This window comes from Montipora foliosa, chromosome 4 (genome assembly GCF_036669935.1).
Source record: "Montipora foliosa isolate CH-2021 chromosome 4, ASM3666993v2, whole genome shotgun sequence".
NCBI classification, from domain to species: Eukaryota; Metazoa; Cnidaria; class Anthozoa; order Scleractinia; family Acroporidae; genus Montipora; species Montipora foliosa.
The window spans coordinates 3,287,848-3,303,659 of record NC_090872.1 but is presented as its reverse complement, the minus strand read 5'-3'; the positions used below and the strand labels follow the sequence as shown (position 1 = coordinate 3,303,659).

General features: G+C 36.9%; 2 protein-coding genes across 3 annotated transcripts in view; one reads left to right on the top strand and one right to left on the bottom strand.

The window, feature by feature from the left end:
• LOC137998857 (uncharacterized) overlaps positions 1 to 15,812 on the bottom strand; it is a 25,744-nt gene extending 9,932 nt beyond the window's left edge. Inside the window, exons 1-7 of one of the 2 annotated variants that reach the window (XM_068844698.1) lie at positions 15,685 to 15,812; positions 15,063 to 15,221; positions 13,150 to 13,240; positions 12,399 to 12,526; positions 11,615 to 11,700; positions 4,742 to 4,890; positions 3,480 to 3,647 (exon numbers count right to left, since the gene is read on the bottom strand). In XM_068844698.1, coding sequence (XP_068700799.1) covers positions 3,480 to 3,647; positions 4,742 to 4,890; positions 11,615 to 11,700; positions 12,399 to 12,526; positions 13,150 to 13,240; positions 15,063 to 15,176 — 736 coding nt within the window. In that variant the 5' untranslated portion in view covers positions 15,177 to 15,221; positions 15,685 to 15,812. Of the gene's footprint in view, positions 1 to 3,479; positions 3,648 to 4,741; positions 4,891 to 11,614; positions 11,701 to 12,398; positions 12,527 to 13,149; positions 13,241 to 15,062; positions 15,222 to 15,448; positions 15,583 to 15,684 lie in introns of those variants that run through there. The other variant, XM_068844699.1, reaches the window with a different exon arrangement.
• On the top strand, positions 7,579 to 11,029 carry LOC137998856 (uncharacterized). Its single transcript, XM_068844697.1, has one exon. The coding sequence runs from the start codon at positions 7,756 to 7,758 to the stop codon at positions 8,557 to 8,559; it is 804 nt and encodes a 267-aa protein (XP_068700798.1). The 5' UTR covers positions 7,579 to 7,755; the 3' UTR covers positions 8,560 to 11,029.

Sequence of the window (15,812 nt, the reverse complement as noted above, 5' to 3'; positions counted from 1 at the left end):
TGGAAATGAGTAATGGTTTATTAAGGACGTTCGCGCCAATTGCTACTGCGCATTTTTTTACGCATGTCACGCCCACGTCATGCATCGCAGACCACGAACGTAAACAAACAACAGTGTTTTGATCCAACTTCCATCAGGACTCAGTTCTTGTCGGAAATGTCACGCAACGACGTGACAGTGCGAATATACAATCGCTTTGAGAACTTCGCAGCAATTTTACTCTCTTGAATGCTCGGTTATTTTCCGTACATCACTTTCTTTCCGGATTTTGTCCATGTTAACAAAAATAATAATAATAGAGCTTAAGGTAAGTCATATTTTTAAAGTAGGAGTGGATATTAATCTTTTTCTTCTAATAGATATTTTATTATGATGATGATGATGATGATGATGATGATTATTTTATTTTATTTTCCAGAGGTGATATGTTATTAAGTGAAATCATCGCTTGGAGATTTTAAATTTTAAATTGAGGGTTTTTGCAGGGAAATGAGTAATGGTTTATTGCTCTGAGTATTCTATATTTGGTACAAAGTTTTAGTTTCTTTATAATAATAATAATAATAATAATAATAATAATAATAATAATAATAACAACAACAATAATAATTATTAATAAAGCAACTGCAGCAGTGCAAGTAACTTAGGACCAACCACAGAGATGTCAACTCTTTTATATCTTTGTATCAACCCTCCATGTTATCTACCCATCACCCCAAGTAACTTGATACCCCTTAAATTAACTCCACCCCTCCCCACTTGAACAAAAAAATTGACTGGGCTCACCCCAGTATTGAACTGCACCGTACACCTGAAAAAGTGGACTAAGGAAGTTATGATTTTCATCTTTTCAACAATAACATTTATAATCTTCCAGAATCCAAGGACCTTGCAACAAAACAGCTACTTCTGTAACTATATGCAAGAAAAATCTACTGCCATGAAATCCTGCAAGTAACTTAGGACCAACCACAGAGATGTCAACTCTTTTATATCTTTGTATCAACCCTCCATGTTATCTACCCATCACCCCAAGTAACTTGATACCCCCTAAATTAACTCCACCCCTCCCCACTTCAACAAAAAAATTGACTGGGGTCACCCCAGTATTGAACTGCACTGTACACCTGAAAAAGTGGACTAACGGAGGTATGATTTTCATCTTTTCAACACTAACATTTATAATCTTCCTGAATCCAAGGACCTTGCAACAAAACAGCTACTTCAGATTCTGTAACTATATGCAAGAAAAATCTACTGCCATGAAATCCTGCATAAATGCACTCACAAGTTGGCACAGCTGGAAGCCAGAAATTTGTGGATTTCTGGGAAAATTTAGGACTAAATTATTAGCTTACAGCAGGGATTTGTTCAGTAACCAGATCACTCCTGGATAATTCAGGAGAGTTGACATATATGCAACCAATTGCTTGCTTGTGTTGTAGCATGACGGGTGGATAACTGTATGATCTTTCTGTTGAGAAAGCCTTAATTCCTTCCTAATGCACAAAAAGATGAGCTCCTGTGGAACTAAAGAGTAATTAACGGTTTACTAGATGGTTTTGGTGGATTCCAAAGAAGGAAATGAAGTTTTCCAGTATCCAACCATTCAGCATTCATTCAAATTTACTAAATTGTTAGCCGAGCTCTGTGCGCCCAAGGTGCGTACACGGAGTACCATTGGTAAGAAAAGCAATGTCACCCCTGGCAGGGAGGGGGGGAAGTCCGCAAATCACGGACTTCCGGCTATATATACGCACGCTCAGAAATTTGAAACAACAGTGGTTGTATACGGTTACAATAATGGAGCTTCACTACGACTGTGCATAAATTGAAAGTGGCCAGAGTCTGTGTTCTTGGTGCTGACCAAGCGAAAAGCGGACTCTAGGGACGAGATTGTAATAAGAAAATATGGCAACCCATCTGTGTGAGAAAATTGGGTTTTGTCACCATAAAACTGTACAACCATCCACCCCTCCATGTATGCCAATGTGACTGGTATCACGTGACCACACATAGTCTACATACACATTTAATAATCCTGGAAGTCAAGAGACTGTACAGGATACTAAAACAGCCAGCAACGAAATAGAACAGGGACAAAAATAAATAAATAAATGCCTTATTAAAATTAAATTAATTACAACATATAAATATTTACATTGCAATGCAATATTGTCCTATGGTTGGCAAAGCATTCACTTGGAAGGCAGTAACAGACTCAACATTAACATCAGCCATGGAAAAACCACTCCAGAGGGAGATGACAACAGCAGAGGGAAAAAAGATATGTCGATCTGTCGAACTTATGAGGGTGGTTGGAGAGATTGCTTCTCTGAGCTAAGGTGATAGACGCTGGAAATGTTAAGTGAGTCTCATTGTTGTCGTTCTTGTGTTCCGATTACGAACAGTTTCATATTTTCATTTAAGTAAGCCCTATTGGATAGGTTTGGTGCCTGGATGGGAGACCATTGGAAAACCTTCGTGATGAAGATAACAAATCTTCTTTTACTTGCATGATTTCTTTATTGTATTTGGTTGTTAAAAGCTTTTCTGTAATCTCCTTTTCACGTTTTTGATGAATGGCAATGGAGTCCCCAAACAGTGCTATATTATATAACTTTAGTGGGTTTTGACTCAAAGCCTGTGAGGCCGGATTACCCCTTTTATTTATCTATTTATTTATTCATTTATTTATTTATTTATTTATTCACAATTTTTGTTGTTGTCCAATGTTGCTTTCATTTTCGCATTAGCATTTACATAACCGATTACGTATAAATTGAGTCAATAGTGTCCACTAAAGGTAAAGGAGCTAAAATTGTCACGCAAAATGACGTAATTTCATGACACCCAAAATGCCCAAAAAGTAGAGTGAAACATTGCAATAACCACTTAAAACCGTTGAACAACATAAAACAAATACAACAAAAACAAAGAGAAGCATGGATGCACACAAATGGACGCAGATTGAAACAGATTGATTTTGGTAATCTTGAAAAAAGGCTGCCCAACGTTTTTCAAGTTTATGGCTGTTTTTTTCAGAATAATCTTGTTTGTGACGTAACGATAATTTATCAGTAAAGGAATTCCACATTACCATTTTCGAGTTTTAAGCTCATAAAAAAACTAAAGGTTTCCCCAAAAAATCTAAAATAACGTGACATACGGTAACCCCTTTTAGGAGGCTCAAACCACTTTTAATGCTTTCAACAAACTGTACCATTCAGAAGAATTGAATCTACCAAACTTTTTTACTTAATGGTAATGTTATGATGCCATATGAAACACCAATAAATGCTTAACAAGATGCACTCATTAAAGTAACATTGCAGGTTACCATGGCAACAAAAGAGCCATCTAAAAACAGCCTATATTTTGTCTTTAAATGCATATAAATGTGCAAATTTTCTGCCCTTTTATTCTTACAACCTAGCTAAAACCATTGTGGTTGTAGTACCGGTATATTGAAGACGTACCTTGCTCAACTGTATCAGCAGACTTCGCAGATCCTCTCGCAGAAGATATCTGCCTTGCTACAGAACTACGCAATTTCCATAGCATCATTTTCTCTTGAGCTTCTGCATCAGACATGTGGTGGTACGGTTGCACTCTGGGAAAATGTTTTTTTAACAGACTGTCTTTTCCTGTAAAGACAATTTGACTGGATTGTAATTTACTTTTTGACTAGTTTCTTATGTTTCTTAACACTAACCCCAACCCAACTACATAGGTCCATGTACAATCAACTTGAAGCCTTTACATGTAGTCTTAGAAGACTAGTCACTCGTGAGCTTTCCAGTTTATTTTAAATTTTTTTTGCATCTGTGCTCTGTAATGTCTCTTAATTCATTTTGACAATATTGTTTCTTTTCTCAGGGTAATAAATTGCTAAACAAAGTTCAAAACTTATTAATAATTCATGAGCCTAACAGCCTGTCAAAATATCGATAAAATGTCACGTACATAAGCTTTTTAATAACCCAATAAAACACTCCTCATTAGAATTCTTTACATATTAAGAAGAGTAATGAGGCTTGGCTTGTTTTTCTTGTATGCTTTTTGTGGGATATGTTTTTCAAAAAAACTTGCAGCAGGGGCTTGTTTTAATGGATCTACAAACACTGATGCTCATTTTTTTAAACATTACAGAACAACCAAATACTTTATGATTCTTAGAACAAGTGAAATTTGACACTATTTAACACTCACTCACTGCACAATGCAAGTGAATTGAAAGTTTAAAGAAAGATCATGGCAGTTAGATGAACAACTTAAACAGTTATAAGCAGGCCTCAAAAACCCAGACCTGAAAGAGGTATGAACCCAATGATAATGATGATGATGATGGTGATAATGAGGAACTTCATTTAAGTGTCAAGTGTTTTTAGCACTGAGGCACTGTACAGAAATCTAATCAACAAATATGAAATGACACGTTGGTTTTTGAGGAGACTGGGGTAAACTGGATTACCTGGAGAAAAACCTCTTGCAGCAGAGTAGAGAACCAACAAACTCAACCCACATATGACGCAGAGTCTGGGAATCAAACCCCGGTCCACATTGGTGGGAGGCGAGTGCTGTCACCACTGCACCATCCAGGACATGTCCTCCCAGCAGGACAGTCCTATGACTGTGATTGTGCCGCAAATGAACCTGACCAAAGCAGCTGGGAGGTTTTATCGGTTTTATCACATAACTAAGAAAATTGGTAAAACTTTACACTCTTTAAACAACTTACTGTCCACAGGCATATCCTTTGACTTGCCTCCCAATCTATCCTTAGTGTCACTGGAATATTCCACTATAATGTTCTTGTTTCCAATAACATGTCCATGCAACACTGAAATTGCTTCATTGCATTCATCCAGAGTGCAAAACCTTACGAACCTACAGTATCAAAACAGAGAATTTACCTAGATGTGAAGTTAAATTATCTCTACATCTAATAGAAGAAAAGATTGAGTTATTGGCCTACCTACAATCTTGGACAAAATTGTTGAGAAAACTCTGCTTTTGGACTAAACTCCGATCACAAGTATGAAAAAGAAGCTCTGAGCTTTTTGCCCCCACCCCCCCCCCCCTGATCAACGTTGCTAGACGAAACAAAGCATGTCGAACCAGGGCTTATCAACATTGGTTGTAGAGGGGGGGAGGGATGGAAAATAATGTGCGATATTGAGGACTTAGTGTGCAAAATAACCCCTGTTTTTAGTATTCTCAACCCTCTTTGTCCAAGATTGTAGCTAGCACTCTTAAATTGTGACAGTATCAGCTTATGTATGTAGGGAACTTGGCAGTAAGTGAGGGGAAAAAATGTCCCTATAACCTCCATAAAAAAGACTCAATATCAAAACCACAAACTATTATAATATTTTCAATGAATGAAAGAAATAGAGGAGATTGCATGGCTGCGTGGAGATACGAAATTGCTCCTAGAGTGTTGAAAAATATTTCACAAGTGACTGCGGTGAATAAGTGAAATATTTTTCAAAACAAGAAAAGAAATCTCGTATCTCTAAGCGGCCATGTAACAGTCTATTTATTACATAAACACCAAAGATATACTAATTAAAATTATTCACAAAAGGCATCCATTTTTACATGCAACCATAGCAACAGTGATCTTTTCACATGTGAAGATAACATGTTTGCCCACAAAAGCTCACTTGGTATTTCATTGGTGTTTATATAATAAATGTATATAAGAAGTTCAGGTTATAGACAAAATGAACATCCTTGCACTTAACTGCATTGTACCGGCATCTCAGATGTCAGATGTCTGAGAGAGACAATAGGCCACTTCGGAAAATACCATAACACTCTTTGGTTGTTCCCCCAAATTTTGCATGAGCATTGTTTTGTTTTCTCTTGGGACCATTGTTAGTCCCAAGAGACACTGGAAACAATGCTTATGCAAATGTTGGGGGGACAGACGAAGATTATTATGGTATTTTCCAAAGTGGCCTATAGCTTTATAAATTGTCCAGTTTGGTGGGAGGATCATGATGATATTTTGTTGGTTATATTTTCAGTTAACTGTTTGAAGCATTGACTCACGGGAGTGCACAAACTTAACAGAATTTACTCTGTTTAACGCCAGACAATTTTACGCTATTGCAAAAATTGCATTCATAACTGCAAAGATCATAGCTTCACTTGAAAATGGAAAAATGTTTGCCTTATCTGAAGAGATTTTTCTCAATCAATAAAGAAAAAATACTATTCTGAGGTCTGCAGGGGCATTCCAACAAGACCTCTATAAGTTGCTTTGGAACTAGGTTAGAACCAAAAATGTATAAATGCTTTCATGGCACGTCTGGCTTTGTAATGGTATAACATGTGATTTAAGTCTATAAACATTAAAACAACGTTGAAGCTCTCTTTAATGCAATAAATGGAGGGTTAGGGATACATGCAAAGACTCAAACCAAGTTTTAATTTGGAATCTCCCAATTTGAGATCCACATCTCTATCACTGAACAGATTTTCATAAAATTTCCCTATTTATTGTAAAATTCTGAAATTATTTTTTATCTTAGGGTGTAATTTCTGTCAACAAGCTTTATTTGTGGCCTTTTGCATAAAAATGGTGGTATCAGATCTTCCCAGTTTGATACAAAACAAAAAAGCAACACTAGTTCTCACCCAACTTTCAGATGCTTTACTTTGGGAAGTGACTTGCAGCTTGTAAATATTTAATCAATATTATTGGATCTTTACATTGCATGAAAGTTTAAATTTCTTTCAAGGGCATTGTGCAAATTTGACCAGGGCATGCTCAAATATATTAAACATTAAATCGGTACCATAGCTGACACATTCCAAACCTAAATATAAAAATGCGAACCTTAGATCTAAACAATATGCTTTAGATAATATGTTTAGGCCTAAGGTTAACATTTCTATAAAGGTTTGGGTTGTTTCAGCCTTTGAAACCTTCACCCCATACTCCTCACCCTTACTCCCTAACCCCCACCCCCAGAATAGTCATGCTGTAATGAGGCCCTGACAGGGTAAATTCCGACAAGCGACATGGCCCAAAAAGTAGCGACAGCACATAAAATGAAATTCCGACAAAAGACATCCTTTCCCAGAAAAATTCCGACAGTGACGTCAAGGCCGAGAATGAGCCAATTAAAACCCGACACAAGTCATTTTAAAATTCAGACAAGTGACACGGGACCCCACCCCCTGTCATGACCTCTGTAATTAGCACAAGCATCCCAAACTCCCTATAATGACAAGTGCCCTCAATAGAAGAGTCACTAATTTTCTGTAATTGCATCACAACCATTTTAATGCATCTCCAAACTATACTGATAAAATTAATTATGTCAATAAAATATATATTTTTTTATCTTATCAAAAAATCAGAAATACTTTTTTTCCCCAAATTTTACTACATTTTTGTGTTTGAAAATTAATTCTATCTGCCAAAAGGAACCAAGTAGAATAGTTTTATTTATTTAAAAAAAAAAAACAACTCCCTTATTTACGTTTCATTCTATCCTGTCTACTCATGTGACAAAGCCGATCACACCCTCGTTTGCGCGCGTACCACGTGAGTTCATCAACAGCGAGTCACGCGGGTCTACTCGCGGTTCGCTTTCGTGGAAGCCATTTTACTCGCGCTTCGCTGAAGGAAACAACTTCAAAACTAATTCTTTGAGAGGCAAACGTAACACCTTTTCGCTTTTGAAAGGAAGAGAATACAAGAAATAAGATACTCAGCAAGCACCGGCAAAAACAAACATGGCTATGGATCCCAATGAATCGATGAATCCAGATCGTTTTTCCGCCATATTGGAAAATCAACGCGCCATCATGGTGAACCAAGCGACAATACTTCAGAACCAGAACAAGATCATGCGAGGCATGGAGCAACTATTTTCGTTTTTTCCAGTACTACAAGGTTCTCTTCCAAACCAGAACACTGTTCCTGCGCCTGTGACCGTCACTCCAATTATTTCCATGATAAATAGCAATGAAAACTCGCGAGGCGAGCAGCCACCCTCCGCTGCCGCACAACTTCCAGCTGATCAGCCTTGTTCAGTTCCGCGCGAGGAGAACACAACCCCAATTAACACTCCAACACGGCCTCAAGCTCCGTTAAATTCGAGCACGCCATCGTTGGCTGCCTTGAAGGGGAAAGCAGTTGCTTCAAGCGGTGATTCATCACCTGGTTCTGACAACGAAACCGACGTTGTTCCCGCACCACCAGCCGTGCGTAAAGCTCTTCCCAAGTACATATCTCAAGAAGACCTCAACCAAATTAAGTGCAAGAGCTGTTCAATCGGAAATTTTGCCGTGCAGTTACTGAGGCATATTTTCGACCATTCTGAATTGGAGAACAGAAATTGCACGGGAACGCGAGGAAAAGAACCAGTCGATCCAGACCGACTGCGTTTTGTGAAGGAGACCGTGTACGAAGTTTACGGCATCACGTCCGACGAAAAAATTAACACTTGGAAACACTGCATCAGAGCTATCGATGAATATTTACGGCGACCGAAGCGAATGGCAAAGGGGGGACTCAACAAAACAGCAATGTTTTAGCTTGGAACTACCAATAATTTTTAATCGCAGGTTAAATCGCTAGAGTAGTTTAATTTGTTGTCGGTCACATGATAAGTTTCAGAGAAGGGTGCATTTGGTGTTGTATAAGGTCTCACTGGAAATTGTAAGGTTTTAAGTGAACTTTGACTGAACTGCACCCAGTAACATAAGCATGATTTTGCCTTCTTTTCAAAGGATAACAAATTCTTTAGTTCTATTTGGTCATGTGACCTTCTCATCAGGAATGAGCGCTAGTCTCTGCAAACCTTTATAAATGTGGGCACACACGAGGGGTCATGTTGCAGGGACACGTTGCAGCAACAAACGGTGTGTAGTGCACACTGAGGCGACATGCATCAGGGTTGCGTAGTGGGAACATGGTAGCAGGGACAAAATCACAACATGTGCACACACATGAACATGTTGCGGGTACATGTCCCAAGGATATGTTGCAGCGACATGTCCCCTGATGTGAGCTGATACTTTTATAATTGTGCAACACCAATTTTGGGGTGATTTTGTACCTGTGACAGGTTGAACTTCATGAGACATGTCACAGGGACAAAATCACCCCAAAATTGGTGTTGCACAATTATCATAAAAGTATCAGCCCACATGAGGGGACATGTCGCTGCAACATATCCTTGGGACATGTACCTGCAACATTTTCATGTGTGTGCACATGTTGTGATTTTGTCCCTGCTACATGTCGCCTCAGTGTGAACTATACAAGTTTTTTGTTAGTTCCTTAGTCCTTCCCCCCAGTACAAGGGAGCTACCGAAAAAGGGGGACACAATTTTTGGTATTAAGTAAACAAAAATACAGAAATATTAAATTGAATGTACTTAACACCTATTTTGGGCTTACTACTGTATAGCTGTAGCCGTCTGAACAAAATCTGTTTTACTCTCTATTTTCGAATGCCCCATAATACACTTTGTGGACATTTGTTTGCCCTCCAAATTTTGCATAAACTATTGTTTTCAAATGCTCTTGGGAATATAGTGTCCCCAAGAGCATTTGAAAACAACACTTCGTGCAAAATTTGGGGACAAAGAAAGTGTATTATGGAGCTTTGGAAAATAGAGAACTGGCAAGGCACCAAATCTGAACAGGGTCTTGATTCATACTGTATGTCAAAGACAAATAGTTCTATCAAATGGAAATTTGCTTTACCAGCATGTGAATGTCCTGTTCTTGTTTTAGTGCAGAAAAAAGATTTTTTTGAAGAACTTAATGTTAGTGCAAATGAGGTGTGTTAATTCGAAAGGGAAAAGTAAATAAGACTTTTGAGCCGTTTGAAATCATTGTAAATTTTCATAAAATTTTCCATCTCAACACCAGCACAGAAACAGTCCATATCATACATTTGTGGAATGTGGGAATTAGAAAAGTATTCTATGCAGCTGTTTGTCAATATTTTCTTTGCCTATTCTAATGTTAATTTGGTTCAAAATGATTATGCCTATTTGTCATAGTCTTATGAAGAATGCTCTCCAGCATTTTATTTTTTAAAACACTCTCTTCAAACAGAATATTACAACCAAATGTATGCATGTATACTGGAAACAAGCTCAGCATTATTTTGTGCAAAACAAACAAAACCACCAATGTTGTCTCAAAACATTAATTTATATCCAATAATTTTCAACTTAGGAGGATAATGCACATTCTCATTTTGGAATATCTGAGGTAAATTCTAGAAAATGTTCCTACTGGAATTGTATTGAGGGATCTGGTTAAGGAACTGTGACTTTTCTTGTGGTTTATCTTTGACGTAAAATCATGCAGACTACAGTTTTCCTATGAAACTGGTCTGCCGATACATTTTACATTTTACTTCACAAATGGTAGAATGTTCAAGAGAAAGTGGTTTTCTGATGAGCTGTCCGCTTACTGATGATGTGAACTGGTATAAATTTAATTAATTGAAGAGTATTTTTGACAAAGGACAGTCAAGAAAGGTATAAAGTATGAGTCTCAAATAGTTGATATTATTATTGGCTTTTTGTTGTCTATCTTAATATTAAACATTTCATTGAATTTCAGTTTCAAATATTTTATCCCTTTGCAAACTTTTGTATTTGATAAGGTAAATAGCAACAGTGAAGCAATAATAAATCATGAACTTTGAAAGTTGTACTCCTATTTAAAGTATGTCTGTAATGTTGCCTTGTGATTTAGATTAGTAATATGCATGACCACAAAGGCAACAGATGGCATTATGCGACTAGCAAAAATGACCAAAGGACAGACTAAATGAGGGCATGAAGTATTAACAGCATGCACTTAATTAATTAAGCTGGAGGGAAAAACAAGTTTTAGAATCAAGCTAGGAGAAGACTCCTGAAGAAGAAAATGGTTGACTTGTCTTTTTTCAGTCCTTGTCCTGACAATAGCGGAATCTTTGTTTAATTTTTTTTTTTTTATCTTTTTATTTAAATATATTCACATTACATCCTTGCCCGAAGAGCAAAGTGAGCTCATCACTGGGAGCTTACATATAAAATATTAATTCAAGCTTAAAATGCCAAAACGGCATCCTTTAGATAAATTGGGACCTACCTGAAATCCACCTTAAGTCTTTTGAAAGAGGAGTTACCAAGCTTTCTTATTGCACAGTAACAATATGAGCAGTAAAATACTGCACTTTTGGTAACTTACAAAATCTTGCTTTCAAAAATATTTGACCAGGAACAAATTAGTAAAATTTACTAAAAACCACAGCACAGAATTTCATGCATTTATTACCGGGCCATCACTAACTTAATATTAAAATGAAGTGAGCCCTCTTGATGAGTGCTTCTCTTAGGGCAAACTTTGCTGATAAATAGAATCAAATAAATAAAATTTATAAAATATACTGTAATTTTATATATTAGGCAATGAAATGCAAGATGCAACTAAGGAAAAATAAATTATCAAATAAATGATTACTTTAGGAAAAGTGAGACAAGACTTCAGATTTTGCAAATAGAATCCTATGCACCCCTCATCCCTGTTATTACGAATACTGGTAACTTTCTCAAGCAAGTGATAAACACCAATACTGACCCATAGGTGTGACCACTTTGTTTTCCTGGATTCACATGGACATCTTGTATATTACCAACTCGACCAAACACCTGGATAAGTTCTTGCTGGGAAAGAGAGATTATTATGCACTTACCAGTAATCATTTTCATTAAGTAAACTGCTTGGCGGGTTGATGGTACTAGGTTCGAACTCCTGCTGGACCAAAATTCCGCGGAGTGAGACCCAATGATTTTACTCGTTAAGGAGTCAATGGGTAAATAATGGATAAAATCAGAAACCCATAAGGGTTGAAACGTGTAACGCGCGTTCACAGCTTCCAAATATTCATTTCGAACTGATTGGTTGAATGTTTCAGTGTTAAGTACCATATTTGGAAACCCCTCGCTCTTGTTGTTCCAAATATGGTACTTAGCAAATTGAATATTCAGAAGCTTGTTTCCCAGCACACAAGGGGCCGTTACACGTTTCAACCCTTATGGGTTTCTGATAAAATATAGCATCTATATAGTTAGGACTTCCAGTCTTCTCCCATGGAGATAATGATCGAACCAAAAGCTTGAGACATTCTCACAGCAATAATTGTGTTGGACTCAAATTCAATGTTATTCTTAGTACAAGTATTTTGTTTTTCACTGGGTTGAATTTCATTATTATTTTCCAAAACAAAATTAAGGGAAAGTGAACTATATAAACTGGTTTTCATTAAAAGAAATTTTGAGCCACGGAATAAATCAACTTTACAACTTCCATGGTAGCCACAATCAGTCAATGAAATGTTAGATCAGCCATATGAAAAAAATACCTTAGTAAAATTCCACGGCAAATGACCAACATAAACAGAGAAAAGACTTTGCCGCCATCTGTTAAGTTCTCTAGGTGTCATGTTTTTTGTAGCAGTGTTCCAAGCAAAGTCAAGTTCTTCATTTTCATCTAGAAAATAAAATTATTATTAATTTGGGTACTGGGCCAGTTATATGTGTTGTAGTTCAATCTTTTTTTTTTTTGGTGTAAAATTTTTAGACCAGCTCAATTTTGTCTAACATTCATTATCATAATCTTAAACATATGAAAGTTCAAAATTGAACTAGTTTGTACATTTCATTGTTACTAGGCATAAGTAGCACTTTTTCCTACTTATAAATTCAACTTCTAACACTTTGTACATTCATCAACTGAAGATGACAGAAGTTTCTGTCAAAACATGTCTTATAAAGTTAAAAGTTTTGTCGTTTTCTTTAATTTAAAGAACCAAATATAATATTGTTGGACCATAATATAAGCGGCAGTTTCAATAATGTATCAACAGCCAACGATTCAAAGCTAAGATTAAAATTCATTTTGACAATAATAAAAGTTGGTTACTGAATATACCAATCAAACCAGCTACCAAGTTTAAATTTCCTTGAAACCCCTGTATTCGCAAGTTCACATTTACAAAGCCGCATGGAGATCACTACACAAATCTGCTGGCTATTGTAATCCCAGGAAAAGATCCAGGAAATCAACCAGGTGATGCCTTTTGCAACAGCAACTTTCAAGAAACTCTGACTTACCACTGTCTGATGTCTGCAACTGACAACTGTCTCTGGATGCTGACAAACTTCTCTGTTTTCTATCATCTTTGCTACCAACACTTTGTTTTACCTGGAGCAAGGTCATTTCATGACAGTCAACAACATGTAAACTTCAGAAACGTGAAAAAATAGTCATAAAATGTGACATTTTAAAATATGTTTTCTTGGTTAGCAGGATGTCCTTCAAATCACTGTTTTGACCAGATGTGGTATTATAAATTCACCTTACAGACTGACAAGTTCAATCTTTAGGAATATTGCAGTACACATTGGGTACTTAATGGGCCTTCTTTGGGACGGTGCCTACTACTGTTATTGCGCATACGTTCTGCGCATCTCGAGATAGTCGGGTTTCCTATCGGTGACTCTTATTAATGCAATTTTTGCATCGTTTAAAACTATCCGAAGAAAGTAGATCTCAGTAAGTACTCTTGGTATCCAAAAAGAAAATTGGGGTAACCATGCATTTTCAGAGATAATTATTAAAGCTTCAATTTGAAAAAGAACACCATACATTGCTTTGTATTTTAAAGCTTTTTACAAGTATTATTCATGAATTATCTTTGAAAAATGTGTGGTTACCCCTAATTTTCTGTTTGGATTTCAATAACACTTGTTAAGATCTACATTTCCTGCATAATCATAAACCGGGGCAAAAAGATCTTTGAATTAGTAGGCACTGTCCTTAACTCAACAACAAGCTGTCTAATATGTTCTTAATGACTTACAAAAATAAATTAACGCAATGGTGACAAAAGTTAATAAATTCCACATTTGCTTATCAATATGATGTCTGACCATAATCCAAAACTGATGAAACAGTCAACAAATTCTGGTCGCACAATATCTGGTTACCAATAGTAAGCACTGCTACAGAGCTGTAAAGATCATAATCCACTTCACAAGGTCATGCTAGGGGTATGAGGCACTGCCAGGGTAAATTCTGACAAGTGAAATGGACTAAAAAGTAGTGACAGCACTTAAAGTGAAATTGCGACAAACAACATCCTTTCTTTAAATTTCCAACAGCAACGGTTACAGCAACATGAAACAATGACAAAAGACACCGACACAAGACCTCTTAAAATTCAGACAAGCAACAAGGGACCCCTCCCCCCACCCCCACCTTGGCAGGGCCTCAGGTATAAACCCTTGATACTTGATGGTTAAAAATTTTAGCTACACTTATGCACAATAGAGAAAAATAAAAAGCTTCATGTAACAAATAGTAGATCAGTTCCAATTATTTTGGCAAAGATATTGTTCAATGGCCTACCAAAGTTACCTATGGTCCCTCTGCCTGAATACATATAGTCTGTATTCTATTTATTTTATCCATGCTTTAAATCAACCATCTGTTATAATCTCTAGGTGTCATGTTTTTTTATAGCAGCTTTCCATGCAGGCAAAGTCAAGTTCAAGCTTCTTGACAGAATAGGTAACCTCTAGAATACGGGAAAATTTAGTTTTATCGAATGTGTTAACAAAGGCTGAATTACCACCATGAACGATTTTTATTAACACACTTGATACTAAAACCAAACTTTCCTGTTTCACTCTCCCGACGACGAAGCATCACAGTTTCTTTAGAAACTAGTAATTTGTAACCTCTAGAATACCCGCCACCAATTTACATGTGAATAGCTTCAAAAACAATAGTGGCGGGGTATTCTGATGGTTGCCCTGAATAGAAGAGGTTTTGCATAAGTAAACCTTTTGTGATGCAAATAGTTTCCCCTCTGTTTATGACTCCTTGGAAAACCTGATGTTTACGTAATTTTGAAAAGGAAGTTAAAGCAGCCACTAGATTGGTAAGTCGAGTGGCTGTAAATAATTATTACGAAATAATTATTACTAGTATCAAACGTCTCTACTATTAATCATGTACTCACAACTCTATTCAAAATGTCAGGGTCTCCTTTTAGCAAATCTAGTAAGGCCTGTTGTAGATCTTGCTTGTCTTGACCTGAGGACCCACTAACAACTTGGTCATTAAGGGTGGGCATTTTTGTCAAGTATTATTATTTTTCAAAACAAACCATCACCATCACCTTTGGTAGAAAGGCAAAAAAACAAAACAAAATAAAATGCAAACAGTGCAGACAAGTACATGCACGTGTGTTTATAGTCAGCCAAGGGAACAATCAACAAATAAAGCTCTTATTAACTTTATTTTTATACGAGTGAGGGATGATGACTCAAAATAAGTTTCCTTGACACTTTTTCTCATCTGTGGTTGACAAGAATCTCGTCACCTGAATCATCCCATCACTCTCACCTTGAGTTCAAAGCGGTAGACTCTCGATCTCCCATGAGGCCAAAAGGGATTTTTGCAGAAAACAGTTAACATTCATTCATTTCACCGGCCAGCCTATTTCTCCGTCGAATTACTGAATTAGTAGCAAAATTACGAGGAACAGAACTCCAATAGATCAGATCAGATTACCAAAGACACGAAAATCAGCAAAAATGGCCTGGTATCCAAAAGCAAAAAAAACTGTGTTCATTGGGTACCTGGAGAAATATTTCACTCGTAATTAAACCTCCTCTCTACAGAAAACTATCACAGCTGTCAACGGGAAATTCAGCCGACTGCACGTTTACAGATCAGTTAGCCTGTGTCGGAAAGTGGGACGGGGAAG